The sequence below is a fragment of the Rhineura floridana genome, chromosome 4 (assembly GCF_030035675.1).
Source record: "Rhineura floridana isolate rRhiFlo1 chromosome 4, rRhiFlo1.hap2, whole genome shotgun sequence".
Classification (NCBI taxonomy): Eukaryota; Metazoa; Chordata; class Lepidosauria; order Squamata; family Rhineuridae; genus Rhineura; species Rhineura floridana.
In genome coordinates this window covers 20495514-20516769 of record NC_084483.1, presented here as the reverse complement: position 1 = coordinate 20516769, position 21256 = coordinate 20495514, and the positions used below count along the sequence as shown (strand labels likewise).

At 41.6% G+C, this 21256-nt stretch overlaps 1 protein-coding gene across 1 annotated transcript; it reads right to left on the bottom strand.

Annotated features, from left to right (window-relative positions):
- Positions 1-2840: 2840 nt before the first annotated feature.
- PROKR1 (prokineticin receptor 1) lies at positions 2841-20640 on the bottom strand. The gene is made up of 3 exons (XM_061626182.1): positions 20448-20640; positions 17130-17772; positions 2841-4594 (listed from the first exon to the last, which is right to left on the bottom strand). The coding sequence occupies exons 2-3, from the start codon at positions 17621-17623 to the stop codon at positions 3898-3900; spliced, it is 1191 nt and encodes a 396-aa protein (XP_061482166.1). The 5' UTR covers positions 17624-17772; positions 20448-20640; the 3' UTR covers positions 2841-3897.
- Positions 20641-21256: the final 616 nt, after the last annotated feature.

Sequence of the window (21256 nt, the reverse complement as noted above, 5' to 3'; positions counted from 1 at the left end):
ACCCCTTCATACAGAGTGTGTCCCCTTTCTTTATCTCACATGTCCCTTGTCTAAACGTGACAATATATCCCATTGCATTTAGTTTCTTAACAGACATGATATTGCATTCTAAGCTTGGTACAAACAATACATCAGTCATTATGGTGTTCAGTTCACTCAACTTCACAGTTCCACTCCCCAATACCTGTCTGTGCGTGCCATCTGCAAGCACAACATCTTCTTTCGTGGGAATCGTAGTTTTGAACAAAGTTATGTCCTTCACCATACTGTGGGTAGCGCCTGAGTCTACAACCCATACAGTACTGTCTCTGTTTTTGCAGCTTTTAGTTTTGCAGTTGTCAGCATTTACCAGCTGCACACATGACGGCTTCCTGCCTCGTCCTTTCCGCCTTTTCAGCTCACAGTCCCTTTGCAGATGAGTAGAAGAACCATAGAAGTAACAGGCCTTTAGTCCAAACGATCTTGCTTCTGTGTCTTTGAAGTTTGTCTTTCTCCATTCTCTTTTCTCATTTCTCTCCCTTCCTTTGGCTTCCTTTCGTCTGTCCCACTCCTGGAGCAGTTTGCCCGATACGTACTCGACTGTCAGACCCTCATCTGGCATAGCTTCCAGCGAGCTCACGATTGGATCCCAAGATGAATTCAGTGAAGAGAGGATGATGTACACTTGCTGCAACTGTGTGTGCACCACATTCCTTTCTTGCAGCTCTGCAAACAGCTTCTTTATTTCCAACAAATGAGCAGACATTGTCCCGTCCTCAGCCAGCTTCATCTGATAGAGTCTTCGTGCTAAGTGGATTTTGCTGCTGGCTGTTTTTCTCACATGCACTTTGTTTAACGCAGTCCATATAAGCCTCGCCGTTGGCTTATCTTGTATAATCAGCAACTGAGAATCATCAACCGCCAAGATGATTAACGCCCTGGCTCTCTCGTCCATTCGAATCCACGGAGCTGGTTGAGGATCCGCTGGTGGGTCGGTCACAATTACCTGCCATAAATCGTTCTTAGTAAGGAACGCTTGCATCCTTAATCACCAACTGGAATAGTTTCGTTCAGTGAGACTTTCCAAAGGCATCCCGACTGAAAGTGAAACTGCCATGCCTGCAGCCACTTCTTCTGAACACTGCTAGACACTATTCCTTTGCCCGACTGGCTTCCACGATTAAGCACTCTTCCTCAGCACTCAGGCAGCTGGGTAAGCTGGGTAAGCTGGGTCGCTAGGCTTGGTAGGCTGGGCAGACTGGGCTTGGTAGGCTGGGCCCATAACCCCTGTTGCAGCGGTGTATTGATAGCATGTATCAACCTTGTGCCCAGTAGGAATAGAACCAGCCAAAAGATATCCACACACAGACCGTTACTTGTTAAGAGTCTTTACTGACAGGATTTCTCTCACAGATACAGACACGAATACTTTCCTAACTCTCCTAACCCCCCACACACATTCTAGTTTCTCTTTCAAGGCTTTATAGATGTTCTGTTTCATGCCAGCTGCAGCCTCCGACCTTGAGCTGCTGCACAGTGTTAACCCATTACACGTCTTCTCATTTCTGTCTTTCTGGAAAACCAGACACATAGACTCTTCAGCAGCCTACAGGTCTCCGTTATGCTCACTATATCAATGCTCTTTGGAGTTTGTGGGAAGAGGCTATGTCTTTTTGAGGTTCAGCAAGAAGAATACAATGATAGATTCCAGAAGACTCTTCTCAGTGGCTGATGCTCCCCTTTCATGCTGATTGGTTCGTAGGATGCTGGAGACATCACTACCAAAAAGAAGGTATCTACACCCTCCTATGCTCTCGCATGACTACACCCCTGTAAGAGAGCTAGCCCACAGTCCTTGTGACCCCTCCTCACTTCTTTTCTCACTGTATGTGTCTGTGTGCTTTCTCTGAATTCCCCTAATGTTTAGTCTTTTGCTGAACATTTGAAGCATATCATTGGTATATCTTTCCCACTATTGTCTATTTTGACCGGCGGTGTCTCTGCAAGGTCTGAGCCAGAGGTCTCTTTTAATCCTGCTGCCTAATATCTCATTAACTGAAGATGTTATGGATTGAACGTTTTGAATGCAAAGCATGTCCTTGTTATACCATGGAACTCCCTTTCCCTTCCAGATCATCCCATGAGTAATATGTACCCAGGAATCATTTTTCAGCCCTCAGAACAATCTGTGTGCATGTTAACTGAATGCCCATTCTATTATTTTTCCCCATGTCTTTATCCCCACAAGAATGACTCAGTTTGAAATGTGTGTGTGTGTGTTGTTGGTCAGATGGAGGGATGGACAAATCTAGTCATCTCATTTTTCCAGTCTTAAGTTCAGTTCTCCACATTTCTGTATCTACTTGTGATTTTTAGTGTGCATTGCTCCAAATATTAACATCTTTGTATGCAATTTTGCTTAAGAAACACATTTTTGCAAGCAGTTTCTCATAATATGCATAATATGTTATTTTCATTAACACATGTATTTTTAATGTACACTTCCCCTAAGATATGCATTTTTGTACACATTATTTGATTGGAGAACTGCATCTCAAAACTCAAAAAAGTGTGAATTTTGAACAATAGCTGTGTTTAGGTTCATATGTTGTTTCAGGATGTGTGTATCAGGTAGGTTTTATTAAAATGCAAATTGAACCAAATTTCTCTTCAATCCCTAGGAGGGGTTCTGCCCCCTTATCTTTTGTGCCAGTAACCAGTTTTAGAAGGCTCCAGGCTAAAATGAGGGTTTCTGGATTCCATTAAGGGATTCTTTACCTTCCACTGCCTCAAGTCTGAGGAGTTTCTTGGCTAGATGTAAAACATTGTATCAAGAGACCACAGCTCAGCAGCAGAGCAAATGTATAAGGTCCCAGGTGTTATTACATACAAGTAAACAAAATATTCCCTGTAAGGTGCCATCTCCATTTAAAGGACTTTAAGATCATGTGAACCTGAGTCTGCTTAGATACCTTATAACAGCACAAGAGGTAAGACGCCTAAAACTATAGACAAATCCCATCAATTACATAACAATTACTAACATGAACAAATACCACAGTAATGATAATCTTGGAACGTGTGATTGACAAACATAGGAATCCAACTTTCTCCCCATTTGTACATGTAAGTTAGCTTTACATTCATCACTGAATATCTGAAGAACTCAAGAGACTGCTTCAACATGTCACAGCTCCATTTATGAAGCCTATAATGACATGCATGGAATGTTATTTTACTGAAAGATTTCTGTAGTACAAAAATATTACTGAAGTGGGGGACACAATTACAGAAGAGGTTATTTTTTGACAGAAAGCTAACCTGGTTCTAGAAGTCCTAGTGTCCATTACGAATTTACTTATGGAGTTGCTTCAGCTTGTACTGAAAATGTAAGAAGACTATTTGAAGCATATTTGATCCAAAAAACAGTTTGCTGATCATAGACAGTTGCCTGCCTTAGATCAGCAATGAGTTGTCATGCAGGTAACAAACAGACCAAAAACTGGGATTTTTTATGAGAGTCAAGGAAGAATATACTTTTCTTCAATTAAGATCTTTTTTGGTTTCCAGAATACCAGGTGTAATTAACATAATTTCACATAAGGAAAACTGAGACATAGCAAAATTGTGTGGCACACCATTTCATTCCCCAGTGGTCTGCCTAGTGTAAGCAGCCTTGAGTCCCAGTTGTGGGAAAAACATGGATTATTGTTATTATTGTTGTTATTGTTAACAACAACAATGACAACAACAATAACAACAACAATAATAATAACAGTGGAGCACTAGAGAGTTGTTCAGAATATGCTCTGCTCTGTAGCACCTACTCTGGTATACAAGAAAGAAAAGAAAGTGAGATGAAACAATGAACCCACACACCAAAAACAATCTTTGTTGTGAGGAGATTTCTGCCAGGATTCACTTTAGCCTAATGCAATCCACCTCCTCTGTGACAGGCATTGCACTTGTTCTGATATCCGTATCTACGCTAGACTTGGCCCCATGGTAGGTAGACCTCCATCTGAGTAACATGATCTTCTTGAAATACTTCATGGTATTGTTCTTTACTGTTACAAAGCACATAGTGTTTATCATGCTGTTGCTCATAGCGATGCACTCTACTATGTAGAAGGCTGTAAGGTAATGCTTCTCCTTCACAAACACTGTGGGGAAAAAATCACGGACAATTGTGAAGCCATAGAAAGGTGCCCAACAGAGCACATAGGCAGTCAGAATACACATAAGCACCAACACTGTTTTCCTTCTGCATCGAAGCCTCTTCCTGATCTGTTCCGTCTGAAAGCCTGGTACAGTTTTGAACCAAAGCTCCCGTGAGATCCTGGCATAGCAAAGGGTCATTGTGAAGACAGGTCCGACAAACTCAATACCAAAGATGAAAAGGAAGTAGGATTTGTAATACATTTGCTGGTCAACTGGCCAAATCTGGCCACAGAAAATCTTCTTTTGGTTTTTGATCATGAATAGTACAGTTTCAGTTGCAAAATACGCAGATGGGATTGCAATGATTAGGGATACAATCCAGACGAAGGCAATTAGGAAGGTTGCTGTTTGGTAGTTCATCCGGGGTTTCAGTGGGTGAACAATAGCAAGGTACCTGCAAAAGACAGATGTTTCCACATTCATGTTAGGAAGTTTGGCAGTTACATTATGTTTTGAAGTTAGCTTATTTGTTCCTGGACAGAAATGGCAAGCTTTTTTAACACCCCCACATCCATGTGAAGGAAATACTCTTGCACTGGCATAATATTATTGATGGCAGTTGTAGTCCAATGATGTTTGGAGGGCACCATATTGGCTACCCTTGGTTTATAGACTAAGAAGGAAAAATCAAAAATTGGGAAGTGGGGTGACTGAGGGTATAAATTTGATCATATTAAAAATAAAGTAAAATATAAAACCAATCATATTTAAAACTGCAACCATGCTCACAAACAGCACCCAAATCCTGGCTGGTACAAGTTTCCATGGGGCCCTACTTCTCTGATGTTCCAGAAACATTCTCCAGTATATGTGCCCCCCCACTGCAGTGGCTCAGCCTCTGGGATCCTTCAGGTTGCACAAACCCTTCTGTCCATGCCCTGGTGCCTCCTTTAAATTCTATGCTAGCATAGATATGTCTACTTAGAAGTCAATTCCATGGAGTTCAATGGGACTTACTCCCAAGGTATAGGATTGCATACCTTACTATAGTTTTATTGCTGTAGTTAGTCCAAACCTTCTGCTCTCCTTCACACCACGGATTGAAAAACAAAACAAAGCTGACTAATACTACTGGCAAAATGCATAATACATTACCCTTGAAATATCTGCACTGATTGTCAGTTTGCTTCTGAGCCCAGTTCACTGTCAAGAATAGCTAACTTTGGTCAAGCTGAAGTGAGGCAACCAGAAAGAATTCTGGGAGCCTGTGGCTTCCTTAAGATTCCCTACTGGGGAAGATCTGAAGCTCAGTGTCAGACAGGCAATTTACAACCTTGCAAGGAAATGCAACTGATTCTTAGGTGTTGCCCCTTATCAGCTTCCTGGGATCGAAAGTCAGGAAGAGGGAATGTTGTAGATCAGGACACCTGGATGATGCTGTCTAGCTCTCTCAATCTTCAAAGACTTCAAAGGAAGGGATCCCCAGCAGGGGCGGGATATGGCTATTTACTTTCCCCTCTCCTTATTGAGGAAAAGAAACCCATAAATATGAAGAAGGTTCTTTCAAAACTGAGTTCTTCCTTGTTCCATCTACCTCGACTCGCTGACGTGTAACAGGGACAGCCATTTGGGAACCTGGCTGCTCCACTAAGGAATAGAGTTACTTGGATGTAAGTATAGGATCTTAGTTAAGAAAAGTATTTCCTTTGTTTCGTGTCTGTATTGAACATCTCTCCTTTTGTTATGCCAAGGACCGTGTGTAGCCCGCCTTGTTGGAATAGGCAAATATTGCATGGTCACTTTAAGGGATATTTGGGAAATATCCCATGTACCTGTTTACCATGATGTAACTTCCTAATGGGTGGGGTTTAGTTACCTGACTTCCTCCTCCTTTGTCCTGGGGGATTTTTGAATATTCTCCATTGCTGATCTATCCACCATTGAGAGAGGCTGCATGGCACAGATGGTCTCTCTGAGAGCATCCATACCAAAGACTAAGATGGACTGAGACTATTTTTTCTTTCATCTAAGCTAGAACCTATGTTTCTGAACATATGAAGAATTCGTGAGTAAATGTTCTTTATCTTTTACCTAAGAAGATTGTGTCTGTTATTTATATAGAGAAAGGTGGGTCTGGTTTACATTCTCACTCTGCTGCTAGTGTTTTATACCTTTGCTAAGAAATAGGACCAACCAAATAAGTTCTTATTTCTGTGTGTATTTTTAGAATACCGAACAGGTTATGTTGCCCAGAAATAGTTGAGAATTAAACCAGATTTTTTGGGTTTTATTTTAAGTATTTTTTTGCGTGTTTTGTTTCCCCTTTGCTCTGTATCAGGCACCAACTTTAAAAGAGACTATTTTTGCTGCTGTTACTTCCTTGAGTTGTTTTAGCATAACAAAAGCTCTTCTCAGACCAGGAAGCATGTATCAGCGAAGCAATACAGCTTTTTCCAGAATGCCTGAACTATCTGCTAATAATTTTGACCAGTGGAAGAGTAGAATCATGATCCAAAGGCGATCCTACAGCTACAAAAGCAGAACCTTGCCACAGGTATCAAGGTAAACTAACAGAACCATGATAAAGCAAGCAGGTGCGTAAACTGCATTGAGGAAAAGGGTGTTAGGCCCTCATTTCCACCAAGGACTGAAAAGAGAAGCACCAAGGTGCTAGATCTCATACACAGTGACCTCTGTGGACCATTTAATGTACCCTCACTTGGGCAGAATAGATATGTTCCAATTTTTGTGGATGATTTTTCAAGGTACTGTGTGACTTACTTATTGCAGGACAAGAGTCAAACGCATGAGATGCTGAAGAAATACATCTCCATGGTGTCTACAAAGTTTGAAAAGAAGCTGAAAGCTCTACAAAGTGACTACGGTGGTGAGTTTATATCGCACCAAACACAAAGTTTCCTGGAGGAACAAGGCATTTTGCACAGGAGGAGTGTCAGTCATACTCCAGAGCAGAATGGGATTTCTGAAAGGAGACTTAGATCTCTTCTGGAAATGACAAAATGCATACTTGCTGACACTGATTTACCCAAAAGGCTGTGGGGTGACGCGATTGTGGCTGCAACGTATATCCAGAACAGATTGCCAACCAAGGGCACCACACACACCATTCCAGTTGTGGCATGGCAGGATTCCAAACCTGGCACATATCAGAGTGTTTGGAAGCATTGCTTTTGCCTACATAGCAAAACAAAAGAGGCAGAAGCTAGATGCTAGAACAGAACAGACTATTTTGATAGGATATGCTCCTGGTAGCAAAGGCTACAGAGTTATGAACCTAAACACAAGTGAAGTCAGCACGACACATTGTCTACTTCGACGAACGAAGCAGAGCTGACAAAAGAGGGACTGTGCTAGATTTCTCAGAAGAGCAAGGACACCACGTCCAATCCCTTATAGATATGCCAGTACCCACATACGAAATACCAGTGACATCACAGATATCTGCACAACCTGACCCAAGCCTTAAACAAGAGGAAGAGGCAGAGATTGCAGAAAGTGATGATGAGGCTGAGAGAGATACAGAAGCAGATGAGAATGACGAGATGACTGGACTGGAAGATGCTGCAGAGCCAGACCAGATCCCAGACCAAGCTCCCAGATCCTCATCGCGAACCAACAAAGGTGTACCACCTCTACGCCTGTCCTACCTTGCAAGGTCAGCGCTACCCAGAGAACCATCGACTTGGGAGGAGATCAAGCAGATGCCAGCATCCGAGGGCGCTCAGTGGAGAAAAGCCGCTCAGGAGGAGATGGATGCACTGCACAAGAATAAGACTTGGACCCTGACAGAACTTCCACCAGGCAAGAAAGCCATAGGATGCAGATGGGTGTTCAAGGTGAAGCAAGATGCAGGAGGAGAAATTGAACGTTACAAGGCAAGACTAGTAACCAAAGGTTTCCTGCAGAAATATGGAGAGGACTACGATGCTACTTTTGCTCCTGTTGTCTGACACAGCACAATAAAGAATGCTACTAAGTGTGGCAGCCTCCAAAGAGATGCACGTCAGACACCTCCATGTCAAGACTGCCTTTCTGCATGGAGAAATAACAGAGGAGTTGTACATGCAACAACCTCCAGGTTTCGTGAACCAGAAGCAAGCACATCTTGTATGCGAGCTTAAAAAGGGCCTGTATGGACTCAAGCAAGCTGCAAGGGCCTGGAACGAGAAACTGGATAAAATGCTCAAGGAGCTAGGCTTCAAGCAAGGTGATGTAGACCAATGCCTGTACACCAGAAACAAAGATGGACATCTGACATATATCCTATGTCGATGACTTGATCGTGGCGACTCAAAGAGATCAAGACTACAGAGAAGTTGTACATCATTTGAACAAAGAAGTTGAAATCAAAGAGCTAGGCACTGCAACATACTACCTAGGCATCCAGATTGAAAGGGAAGCAGATGGCTCCTATCTACTCAACCAAAAACAAAATATTGTTGATCTTTTAGAGACTCTAGAACTCAAGGATGCCTATCCTGTAGCAATGCCTATGGCAACAGACTTTCTTAAAGACAATGATGTGGGTGAACCTTTACCAAATAATGGTTTTATTGTGTGTGTATATAAAGTACACTGCTTTGCTTTTTTAAATCAAATTGCAGTATATAAGTATTTTTATACATAAATAAATATTATTGGGTGTCCCCTGCCCTGGGACCACATGATGAAGGGCAGGTTATAAATAAATAAATAAATAAAGGTGCAGAAACCCTGCCTTGATTTGCATCTGGCCACCTTCCTTTCAGGCAGGTGGAGCAGAGGCAGCTTGGCCAGGCGTTGCCAGGAGTCACACCCTGGGATTCATAACTCGGAGGATTCTGCAGAAACACAGATAGAAAGCCAGCCAGGAAAGCAACCTGATAAAGCCAGCAATGCAAAGGGGAATGGGAGCTGCTCTTAAACAAGTAGTAGAGTTGTCTCTTGGCAGAAAATCTGGGTGACAATCCACCTGGGATATGAGCAACTGGAGAGCAGGGCAAGGGGGAGGAAGAAAAAAACAAATCCACAGGTCTAAGAAAATAACACATGTATTAAATTAACCAAAACAAATCCAGGTGGAAAAATGCTTAAGACGAAATGTTTCAGTTTCTGCTGCTTTAGGGAAAGATTTTGCTCTGCAGGTGAACTGGCAATATATACAAGCACTGCATGGAAGTACCTTGAGAAGTGGGAACAGGAACAGAGGGAGCCTTTCCAATCAATGCTTGCAATCAACTTCTATTAGCTCTTAGAAGTATCGGAATGCAGTATGATTTTTAATTATCTTTCTAGTTATCATGGGCCTCTTATCACAGAAGAGAATGATACCAAAAAACATGTTTTCAAAGCTACATAGAGGTTTTACTAAGTCAGAGTGCACAAGCCGATTAGAATCCCTCCACTTGCACTTTTACTGCTACAGATCCTCCTCCTTGAAGCCTAACATTTTCTATTGCACTCACCTCACTGTATTTTCTATGTAGCCCTTGCAGAGCATGTTGTTATTCATTTTTAATGCCTCAGAATTAAAATCTCGGACATTTGTCGGTTAGTTCTTCCTGACATGTGTCTGTATAATAAAAATGTTTCTTATATATATTATGGGTGTGAAGTATTACAGTGGAGAAGTGTAATCTTATCTGTAAGTTTTTTATTGCTGTTATTAGTCTATTTTTAAAAAACATTGAGAACATTAATTTCCTTGGTACAAAATGTGATTTCAAACATACTGACATCTCTAGAGTTGACCAAGACTAGAGAGAGAAAATTCAATTTTTTCAGATTATTGCAAAGATACTGTCATTATATCATTACTATCATCATCATCAAAGTTTATTTGCCGGGCCATAGGCTATCACAAAGTCATGCAACATTTAAAATTTAAAATCGATACATTTAAAACATAACCATAAACTCTGACATATAAAAATCCTAAAACCTATGAGTTCGGACTTTTTAAAATCCTAAAATCCTAAAATGAGACCATGGGGTTGAGGCACCTTCAGCCTCTATTGTTCCATGGACCCCAGATCTATTAAATACTTTGCTCTCAACTTTTGGGCTGCAAGGGCGAAAAGAGCCACTCTGGTGGTGACCCTAGAGTCATTATCTGCTAAAAGATAGGATACTATTTGCTCCTCCCGACTAGGATCCAAGTGCTTGATCAAGATGTCAAGAAATTTATTTCTTGGGTGGACATAAAGAGGGCAATCAAGCAGATAATGGGGTAAATCTTCCACCTTTCCCGCTTGGCAAATACATAGGCGTTGGACCCATGGTATCTGAAGGAATCGGCCAGACATAATAGCACTAGGCATTGTCTGGAACCTAAGCGCCGTAAATGCATGTCTTAGATGTACAGAAAAGGGGTAAGATAGATAATTTGCCCTAAGATGGTCATTTTTAATTAAACCGTACCACCGTGAAAACTTAGAATTGGCAATAGCCAATTTATCCATCCAAGCACAGTGCCGCTCAATCTGTTCTTTAATTTTAATCCTATTGTGAGGTATATTAGGCTGTGTTGAAATATGATATAGATGACATATATTTGATATTTTAAGAATCCAAAAACTATCTGCCGCTATCCGGTTGAAGCAAGACTTCAATAGGATTTTGGCTGGTGCATCTGTTAGCGAGACCCAGAATGCCAGCAGGGTATTATGAATTCGGGCGCTAACAGGAAGTAAACCAGATTCAGCATGCATAAACGCGGCAGGGGTGCCGGGGGGGGGAAACGCAGAAGCTGTCTGAGGAAATTGTTTTGAATAGCTTCTAAACTAGGGAAAGATGTTTGCTCCCAACCCCAGACAGCTGCCCCACAGACAATCTGCGGTAGAACCTTGCTCTGATAAATTTTCAAGGCGGGGGCCACGCAATGCCCCCCCTTGGTTCTATAAAATTTAAGAATTACCCCAGCTGACCTAGTGGCTGCAAGTTTAGTAGCAGCTATATGATTTTTCCATGAAAGGGTTTCTTGGAACAGAATCCCTAGGTATTTAAAAGAACGACATTGTTCAATTGGGTGTGTACCAATGGTCCATTTATGTTTATGATGTCTTTTCCCAAAGACCATTATTTTAGTTTTTTGGTAATTAACTTGTAATTGTTCTTTATTACAATATGCTTCTAGGGATGCCAAGAGTCTCCTAAGGCCAATAGAGGTAAGAGATAAAAGTACCATGTCATCTGCGTATAGTAGCATTGTAACCTTCCTACTGCCCACTGTAGGCGGAAAAATTTTTTTGGACCCATCAGCCCTGCTACAATATCGTTCAAGTACAGATTAAAAAGGGTAGGTGCAAGGAGGCATCCTTGTTTTACCCCCTTATTAGCCAGAATTGGGTCTGTTAGGTTATTTCCCACTCTAATTCTTATGTTATTATTAGAGTACAATTCTTTGATTAAGTATAGAAGGCGCTTATCTATATTGGTGCAGGCGAGCTTGGCCCATAGACGGCTTCTGTCAATTGAATCAAAAGCGGCCACCAGATCAACAAAGGAGGCATACAGATGTTTTGTGGGTCCAAGCACTGAACGTTTAGCTATAAAGTAGAGGGTGAGACAATGGTCAATCGTGCTCTGCCCTTTCCGGAACCCTGCTTGTTCAGGGCAGATAACACTATTGGCCGCTTCCCACTCCTCTAGTTTAAGCAAAAGAAATTTACTATACAACTTTGCACCAATATCCAAGAGACTAATAGGCCGATAGTTATTTGGCTCTTGTCTCTCACCTTTTTTAAAGATAGGGATGACGACACTCTGCTTCCATCCCTCTGGTACAATACCCGTATGATTTAACTGAGTAAATAATCTTGCCAGAATGGGGGCCCACCAGTCTGGAAAGTTAATAAAAAGTTCAGGGGGAATCATATCTTCCCCCGGTGCCTTTCCCCTTTTTAATGAGGAGATAAGAACCCTTATTTGGGGTATCGTAACTGGAGGCCAGATGGGGAGGCTCATCTCCTTAGTGAGTGGGAGAAGGACGGATTTATCAACTGGAGCGGTGTAGAGCTTGGTAAAGTGATCATGCCAAATGGGGGCAGTTATTTGGCCAGATATAAACTGCTTATATGATCCTGTTCCAACCGCTACCAATTCCCAGAATAGATGCTCATTGTTTGACAGCAACGCTTGATTAAGTTGTTGCCATTGTGATTCCACAAATAGGGCCTTTTTTGTTTTAACAAGGCCTTATATGATGAGCGAAGGAGGACAAGCTGATCATGGCAGAATGTTGTTGGGTCTCTTATTGATCTACGTGCGTAGGAAACTAAATGGCGTTTAGCAATTTTACATTCAAGGTCAAACCACCTAGAGCTCGCAAAGCGAGCAGCTTTAGGGGGGCCCTTCAGGATCAACTTAGGTTTAAGAAGTAAAATAATGCGTTGGTAAGAAATGAGGGCATCTGACCCGGGTTCCATTGCTTCTTGCCTAAGTAGAAGCAGAGTGTTACTGCCCAAGAATTGTGAGGCAGATGTGCAGAGGTTGGGAGACCATCGAGCTCTGCGATCGGCAACTTGCAAGCTATCCAGGGATGGTAAAACAGCAGGAGGCTGAGGGAGTAAGAGGCACAGAGCAGTCATGGTAGGGAAGTGATCACTATCAACTCTATCTAAAACCCTGAAAACACAAACCTCTGGGAATAGTGATCTTGAGATAAACGTGAAGTCTATCGCGCTAGCTCCCCTTGATGAGATAAATGTCAGTGCTCCGTTGGACTGATCAATGGTAGAGCCGTGCAAGCACTCCAAATGGTGTAATTGGATAAGTTCTATTAATCTATAACCTTGTTTGTTTGCTGTCTGATCTTGCGACTTCCGAGGAAACAGGGGAATATCAAAAGCCGGGCCCTGATTTGATGAGGGCCCTTCAATCCAGCCTGGACCCAACCTGGCATTAAAATCCCTGCAGAGTATTACCCTGGATAGTGGGAACTGAAATTCCAAATGAGATAGGAACTCTGATAGTTGGTCCCATATATTACCTGGCGAAAGCTTTCTAGCCATAAGAGGGGGGAAATAGACGTTAATAATAATAAGGGGACCTATAGAAAGGCCAGAAATCATCACCCCTTGCACATAATGCTCACAATTTGGATGCAGAGCTTGGATATCTACAGGCAGATCTGCAGAAATAAAAATGCAAAGGCCACCACTGCCTCTGCCATTTATATTATATTTAATTGCTGGCAGTGTAAAAGCTTGGAAGCCACTTAAAAACACCGGGACATCTGGCGTTGCCCAAGTTTCTTGGAGACATATGATCTTGAATTTACTCAGAAAGGGGGATGGGTCAGCCTCCCTAAATTTATTGGACCAGCCCATTATGTTCCAAGATAGAATCGTAAACTGTCAGTCATGGGTACTTGTATCTGACATCATAGCGGGGCAATTGCTAGCCGATTTAGTTTGTTTGTAGGGTGTTAGTCCAGATGAGGAGCTTGTGCGGTCCGGCACGTACTGCGAAGAAAAATCAGTCAGAACCTGAATTGAATTTTGTTCCTTTATGTATTGTTCCTTTTGTGCATTTCCCCCCTCATATTTACTTGCTAGAGGAATATACTGATCTCTATTAGATTGTTCATGGTTAACAGATAGACGTAAGGAAAGTTGTACAAGTCTATCTAAAATTTCCTCTCGGTCGATCACTGATAATGATCCAAAGGATTGAAGCAGCGATTGTTCCTCCTTTCCCAGCGAATCATTCAATCTCCCTTCCCTGAGAGACTCCTCCGGGGGTAATGGGTGGCCATGGCCCAAAGGCTGTCTAGGGGTAGAGTCTCCTTCCCATGACGACGCCTCCTGGGAGAGCTCGTTAGTTGACACTATCTGCCGCTGGTCAGGTTGTTGAAAATATAGGCAGGAAGTAAAGCTATGCTGGCTGGACCTGATGGGAGTTGTACTCTGAAACAGCTGGAGGGCACCAGGTTGGCAAAGGATGTTCTATTACATCAAGTGCATCCTGCTGCAGGATACTAGGAGAGTTACAGGTGAGGCTGTCAGTGTGCTGAACCGGTGCCTGGCTGCGACAATGGACTGGATGAGGGCTAATAAACTGAGGCTCAGTCCAGACAAGACTGAGATGCTGCTAGTGGGTGGTTCTTCTGATCAGATGGTGGATGTCCAACCTGTTCTGGATGGGGTTGCACTCCCACTGAAGGAGCAGGTTTGTAGCTTGGGGGTTCTCCTAGAACCATCTCTGTCACTTGAGGCTCAGGTAGCCTCGGTGGCATGGAGTGCCTTCTACCAACTTCGGTTGCTGGCTCAACTACGTCCCTATCTGGGCAGGGATAACCTGGCTTCAGTTGTCCACGCTCTGGTAATCTCCAAATTAGATTACTGCAATGCACTCTACGTGGGGCTGCCTTTGAAGACGGTTCGCAAACTGCAGCTTGTGCAAAATGCAGCGGCCAGATTGGTAACAGGAACCAGACGGTCCAAACATATAAAACCGATTCTGGCCCGCTTGCATTGGCTGCCTGTATGTTTCCGAGCTCAATTCAAGGTGCTGGTTTTGACCTATAAAGCCTTACACGGCTTGAGACCACAATACCTGATCGAACGCCTCTCCCGATACGAACCCACCCGTACACTATGGTCAAGATCAAAGGCCCTCCTCCAAGTGCCTACTCCAAGGGAAGCTCGGAGGGTGGCAACAAGGGAGAGGGCCTTCTCAGTGGTGGCTCCCAAATTATGGAATGATCTTCCTGACGAGGTGCACCTGGCGCCAACACTGTTATCTTTTCGGCGCCAGCTTTCCTCTTCTCCCAGGCATTTTAGCATGTGTTTTAAATTGTTTTTATATTGTTTTAAATTTTAAAATTGTGTTTTAAATTGTTTTTAAAATATGCGTTTTAAATTGTATATTTGTTTTAATGTTTTTGATTGCTGTAAACCACCCAGAGAGTTTCGGCTATGGGGCATTATACAAGTGCAATAAATAAATAAATAAAACATTTTCATCTATTTTATCCAAGCGCTGTGTAGTTTTTGGATGCAGAAGAATTCCATAAATATGATTTTATTTTAAGTGGCAAAAATGGTCTTAAAAGAAAATCACATACATGTATGCAGATCATGGCTCTAAATCTGGAATTGTTACCTGAAACAATAACTCCCCTTCTGGAGGAGAAACATTTTAAGACTATTAGGTAACACAAATTAGTGTTCCCCAGGATGCATTGTTATTTATTAACTAGTTTCATGATCTATCACATTGTTCTCTTCTCCTTTTTTAGTTCTTCCTGAAGATTCACTGGGTGCAAGAATCCAATTGACGTTCTTTTTGCTTTTGCTCCAGCAGAGGCATCCACTAACAGAAGAGAAGGAAATGTGATTTCCCCCCTTTCCCCCTGCAGTCTGTTCTGGATTGCCCCCCCCTTGACACTCCAAAGCAGTTTATTGGGGAAGCCAGAAGCTGAAAGGGAGGGCAAATTGGTAAAAACTACCTCCCTTTCTCTTCCATTAGAAGACACCTCCACTGGATCAAAAGCCTTTCCATGGATGCAAGGGTGCCAGCTGGATATAACCTATTGTAATGTCTGTTTGAATACCATTTGTTTGACCTTTGGGTGCTTCCAGATTAACACTGTTTTTAAGAGGGTTTCAGTCACCGACCGGCAACTTCAGATTGCACAATTACAGTTGATTAGGAGGTCTTGCAACAAATCTGCTTCAGCAAAAGAGGGTGACAGGAAATTGCCCTGCAAAGTGTGGGATAGCACTTACTTGACATATTGTGGTCTAACCTCCCTATAAATAAATCAGGATAAATGCTCAGTAAACAGGTTGTCTGAAAGTGCCCTTTAATACAAAAGAGTAGGGCTTTTTTGTGTGATGGAATTCACTGGTACAGAGTACCGGCACTTCTTTTTTGGCTGACAATGGCAACCATTGGGTGCTGGCAGACACAGCACTTTTATCAAAGTATGAGTACTGGGACTTTGTTTTTTACCCAAAAAGCACTGCAAAGAAGCATAAATTGTGTCAGTTGTTCTGTGTCCCTCTGGTTCTGCTTGGCAATTTTGTCTGTTCATAATTACTATATCCCTGCTGGCTCCTTAATAATTATATTGTTATCATTAGTTAGTTCCCAAAATATCCCTTTCAATAAAGTTCATGTCCCATACTCAGAGAAGATACTGTTCAAATTATTAAAGATGTCTCAAAACTAAGTTTTGAAATAATAGGATGTCTGGATGAGCTAGTCTCATGTGGGAAAAGGTACCTTTGATTACAAAGGTTGGACTCTAGGTCTCTAAGTGTTCTAAGGAATTGAAAAAGATCTGTTTTTATTTCTACTGAATCATGTTTTGGAATGTGAACAAAATATAATCCCAATGCATTCCTCCATGTTTATAAGCTAACCTGCACAGTGATTTTTTAAAAAAGGACAGATAGTAAAAAAACAAATTAAAATTTATCTTAGGCATTTATCCACCTAGGATTTTTTATTTCAAATGTCCAAATCAGGTGAGCTATGAATGTCCTGTGTACATCTCCTTCTCTCCCCTCCTTCTCCTGACTGCATGTTTAATTCAAAAGCAAGGCCCCCAATTTGGTTCAGGGTCCAGATCTAGGTTGGCCCTGAATTAGGTTGAATGAGGGCCACTCCAAAGTGCCAGAATGGGCCCCAAATTGGATGTGCGCACACAGCCCTACTAATTTGGTCTCCACTATTCAAATCACTAATTCTTTTTTGAAGGGGGAAATCAGTTTTGGTATTTATTATTGATGTTGTTGTTGTTGCTCCCAGAAGGAGCCCAGGGTGGCAAACAAGGGACAAAACACTAAAAACTTTTTAAAACAAAACATCTTAAAAACATCTTAGAAATAAAACATCTTAAAAACATCTTTTAAAAACATCTTTAAAAAAGTAATTCCAACACAGACGCAGACTGGGATAAAGTCTCTACTTAGAAGACATTAATCATAAGAAGAAATAAAAAATTTCCAGTTAGCTCAATTTCCAATTATCCTCCTTACCTGTCCACAGCAATAGCCAAGAGTGCATTGGTAGAGACATAGAGAGAGACAGTGCGCAAGTAGTTGACAGAAGCACAGAGCACATGGCCATGTTCCCAGGACAGCTGTCTCACCACATAGTAGTCCATCTCAAAGGGACAGCAGACAATGGCTACAATGAAGTCAGAGATAGCCAGGTTTGCAATGAGAAGGTTTGTAAGATTACGTAGCTTCTTATAGCGGGCCAGAGCAGCAATGAAGATAAAGTTGCCAATGCCACAGACTAACATGATACCAACCAGTGCCACACCAATGACAATCTTGGCGGCAAAGAAAGTGCGAGTCTTAGTCATGTCATCATCATTGTCCAAAGGCAGATCATAGTCACTGTAGCTGAAGTTGAAGGGGAAAGTTACATTTTGGTAAAAAGTAAAGTCTCCGCTAAAGTGACTGTATATAGCAGCAAAGTTGGTACTCATGAGTGTGTTATTGAGATGGTGCTCTTCATGCCTCATGGTGTTGCTGTGGTCTATTCTGATCGTCAGTGAAGTTGTAAACTTTTGCCTTCTCAGAAAATTCTGAAAAGGGCCATCCAGGGGAGAGAGTGTGCGTTTCTGCAGATCATGCAATTAGCATCTTTGATGGCAATCAAATCATTTCACACCTTTTGAAATCAGAACAGAAGAGAAAACAGAGTCAGGGAGAGAGAAAAATATATGCAAAAGCAGAGTCATCCCTATGTTAAAAACTTCTGCTAAAAATGCATAGATTGTTGGGAAAGGAAGAAGACTTTCATGGGTGCAAATATTTTGAACCTCTCTGCGTTTAGACCACTTGTAAGAAATGTCTGGGATGCAGTGCTTTATTGGGCAGCTGTATTTTGCAGTAATAATAATGATAATGATAATAATAATAATATGTTATGCTCCCTTTATCCCATCTGTGTGGAGCAATTATACAGAGCCAAGTGTATAGGTGAAGTTACTAGATGTTTGTGTTATCACCAACATTACCTCACTAATGGTCACGAACACAGAAATAGATTCACTCAGCTACCCCTCTGGAAATGGTTATTAGAGTATGCCATCTCACTTCAGAGCACATCTCATCTACTTTTCCTTCAATACTTTTATCCATCTATATTATTTGATTTATATCCCTCCCTTCCTCCCAGCAGGAGCCCAGGACGGCAAACAGAAGTGCTAAAAACACTTTAAAACATCATAAAAACAGATCTTAAAATACATTAAAACAAAACAACGTTAAAAACATTAAAAAAGCTTCAAAAACATATTTTTAAAAGGGGGTAAAACATTATTTAAAAAGGGGTAAAAACGTTATTAAAAAACATTAACAAGGAATTCTAACACAGACACAGACTGGGATAGGTCTGAACTTAAAAGACTTGTTGAAAAAGGAAGACTCTTACAGTCTGTTAAGGACTCAGAGAGAAACTAAGCTGCATCTTGTGCATTTTGGAACTTGAAGTAATTAAACTGAGGGAAAAGGATCTCATGCCAGCAAATGCTTTTGTTTCTGAAACAGTTGCATAGTGCCAGATTTCCGAAGTGTACAATGGCATAAGCTTTTGTTAAAGTCAATCAATAGAATTGATTTTCAACATGGAGCTGATCAGCAGGCTCAGGGATGTTGGGAAGTTTAACTTCGCAATGGAGTCGACATGTTTGCCTTGTAGAAGGAGAAATCCAAATCCACAAACCACATTGGTGGGGGTTTTGTTTTTGTTTACACGTTCATCTTTGGCAGTTGAAGGAGTTATTTCCATGTCTGAATATGCAGAAGGGCAGTAGCTCTGTTGTGCATGCAGAAGGTCCCAGGTTCAAGCTCTGGCATCTCCAGGTAGGACTGATACAGACCCCCGTCTGAAATCCTAGAGATTCAGTCAGTGTAGACGATATTGAGCTCAATGGGCCAATGGTCTGACTCAGAATAAGGCAGCTTCCTATGTTCCTAGATAAAATATAAATGCTCAAACATTTTGTGTGGGCCTGCCAAAGGAATTAGTGATGGGCATTTTCAACACTGGAACTCCTATATGCACATAGGAGCTGCTGTTTTGGGGCAGTTATGTAATACATAGACCTGATTGACTTGTGCAACTCAGGCTTTGTTTTTGACCTGTGTGTTATTAATTCACAGGCTAGATACCATTTACCTGTGGACAGATCAGGAATGATTCTTACATTTGCAAACATATGACTAGCTCTTAGATTGGTTTGGCCATAATGACATCAACACGATAAGAGCTACTTTAAGTAATGTGTGGACTGCAGGGAAAGTGATGCCTTTTGTCAGATCTGCTTCTCCTGGTTGAAGACCATGCAAGCTTCACTAGGAAGGTGGACAGGGGGCCCTTTAAATGAATTTGTTTCTGCTCCGATGGAATTCACCCATGATGGGAGGAAAAAGCAGAATTAAAAACAACAACAGAAAAAAGACCCTTTCCCTATTCTTGAATTGTTTCTTTATTTACATATAACAACATGATCTCCTCTGGTCTCATACTGGCTTCTCCTTTAAGCACAAATTTATTCTTGCTCTGAACTCAACACTGGAAGCAGATTTACTTTCAGGTTTATCATATTAGAATACTAAGCTGCGTGCACACAAAATGCTGAGGAGCAATTGAGAAAAGCAGCTGTTGTTATTCTGAGAACGACTTTTGACAATGTCCAATAACAGCATGACTTTCTCTTTGGACAGCAAAGGAAAGCTTGCAAAACAGGAAAGATCAGCTCCCATTCACATCCATTAGTGCTCACAAGGCAGTTGTACTGATGGATTTTTTTCCCATAGGAAACTTCTTTAGGTAAAGTTCAATTCCTTATCATGTTTCAGCCATCAGAGGTGCAAATGCATGTTTGCCATTTGTGAGCAAACCTTACCTAAATCAGCCTGAAGCGAATGTATTTTGGGGGGATTCATCGTGGCATCAGCTTTGTGGGCAGTCCAATAAACTGATTGGTCTCTAAGGTCCGACAGTGCTTATTGCCTTTGTGTTGGTTTAGACTAGCTTCATCTTGTAACTAAAGAGTCTTAAGAGTGCAGATATCTGAAAGTAAGTCCCCTCACCCAAGGAAATGTGTTAGGATCAAGACGTAAATTATTCCTAGGAATCAGGCCAGTACAATGCTTGGAAGGGATGTGTGCCAAAACACTGCCCCATAGCAGCAAAAGAATAGCAAAAAATTTCCAAACTCAAAATTAAAATTAGATAGATATTTTTTAAAAACGGAGTTCATACATTTTCCAAATCAACTTCCAGTTCCTGGCAAAATAGTAATGGTAACATTTTAAAAAGTAAAAATTGGACTGTACCTGTTCCAAGAGTAGTGCCTGTGCTTCTTCTCATTGCTATTGAGGGGAGATTCTTAGTGTGCAGTAGTCCCCAGAATGGCTGAAGTCCTGTTGGAAACACAGCACTGAAGGTTAAATTAATGATGTTGTGCGAGACTAGAGATGGAATAGCACATCTGTCTTGTAGCTGAGCAAGATCAGAAGTCTGCCTGCCTCTGTGCCTGCATCTAAATCCTTTCCTCAGTGGGAGGCATCTTTATGCTTCCTGTGCATATGTAATTTTAAAGAGGCAGTACACAATATGTCCCACACCCCTTCTCTATGTGTGTATCATATGTATGCACATGTACATAAGATCTCGTTTACACATTCAACACAGTTTTCTAGAAAATAAGTAGAACTCTTTAACACTGGGCTTAACAGTGTTATAGAAAAGTGTAGTGCAAGCCTGATCACTGTGGGCTGCTTAGATCATTCATCAGACAGACACACATGCCTTGGATCACTAGCCTCAACATTATCAGTTATAATTTCACCCAAAAGCGATTACCCTTCTCACAGCAGATTTGAATACACTGTATTGCAACTTCCCCAACTGCTGTTCTGGTCACAGTTCCCAATGACTGAAACAATTTTAGAGAAGCATTGAGATTTCTGGACCCTGGCAGTCACTCGTAGTATGATGCGACTGGGTGACCAGCATGAACTGTATTCTCAGCCTCAACCACCTAAATAAACATACTGGGGTAGAGAATATGTCTACAAATTATGGGTAAAATCCAGCCAAAAATAAGCATTTTTGAACTCCCTTGATCTCAAAGGATGAGAGT

What these genes read in the sequence shown, in the direction of transcription:
- PROKR1 (XM_061626182.1), bottom strand. Translation starts at nt 17,623, where the DNA reads ATGAGGCATGAAGAGCACCATCTCAATAACACACTCATGAGTACCAAC. An exon ending in TTGGCTATTGCTGTGGACAG is followed by an intron (nt 4,595 to 17,129) that starts GTAAGGAGGATA and finishes TGTCTTTTGCAG; the next exon opens with GTACCTTGCTATTGTTCACC.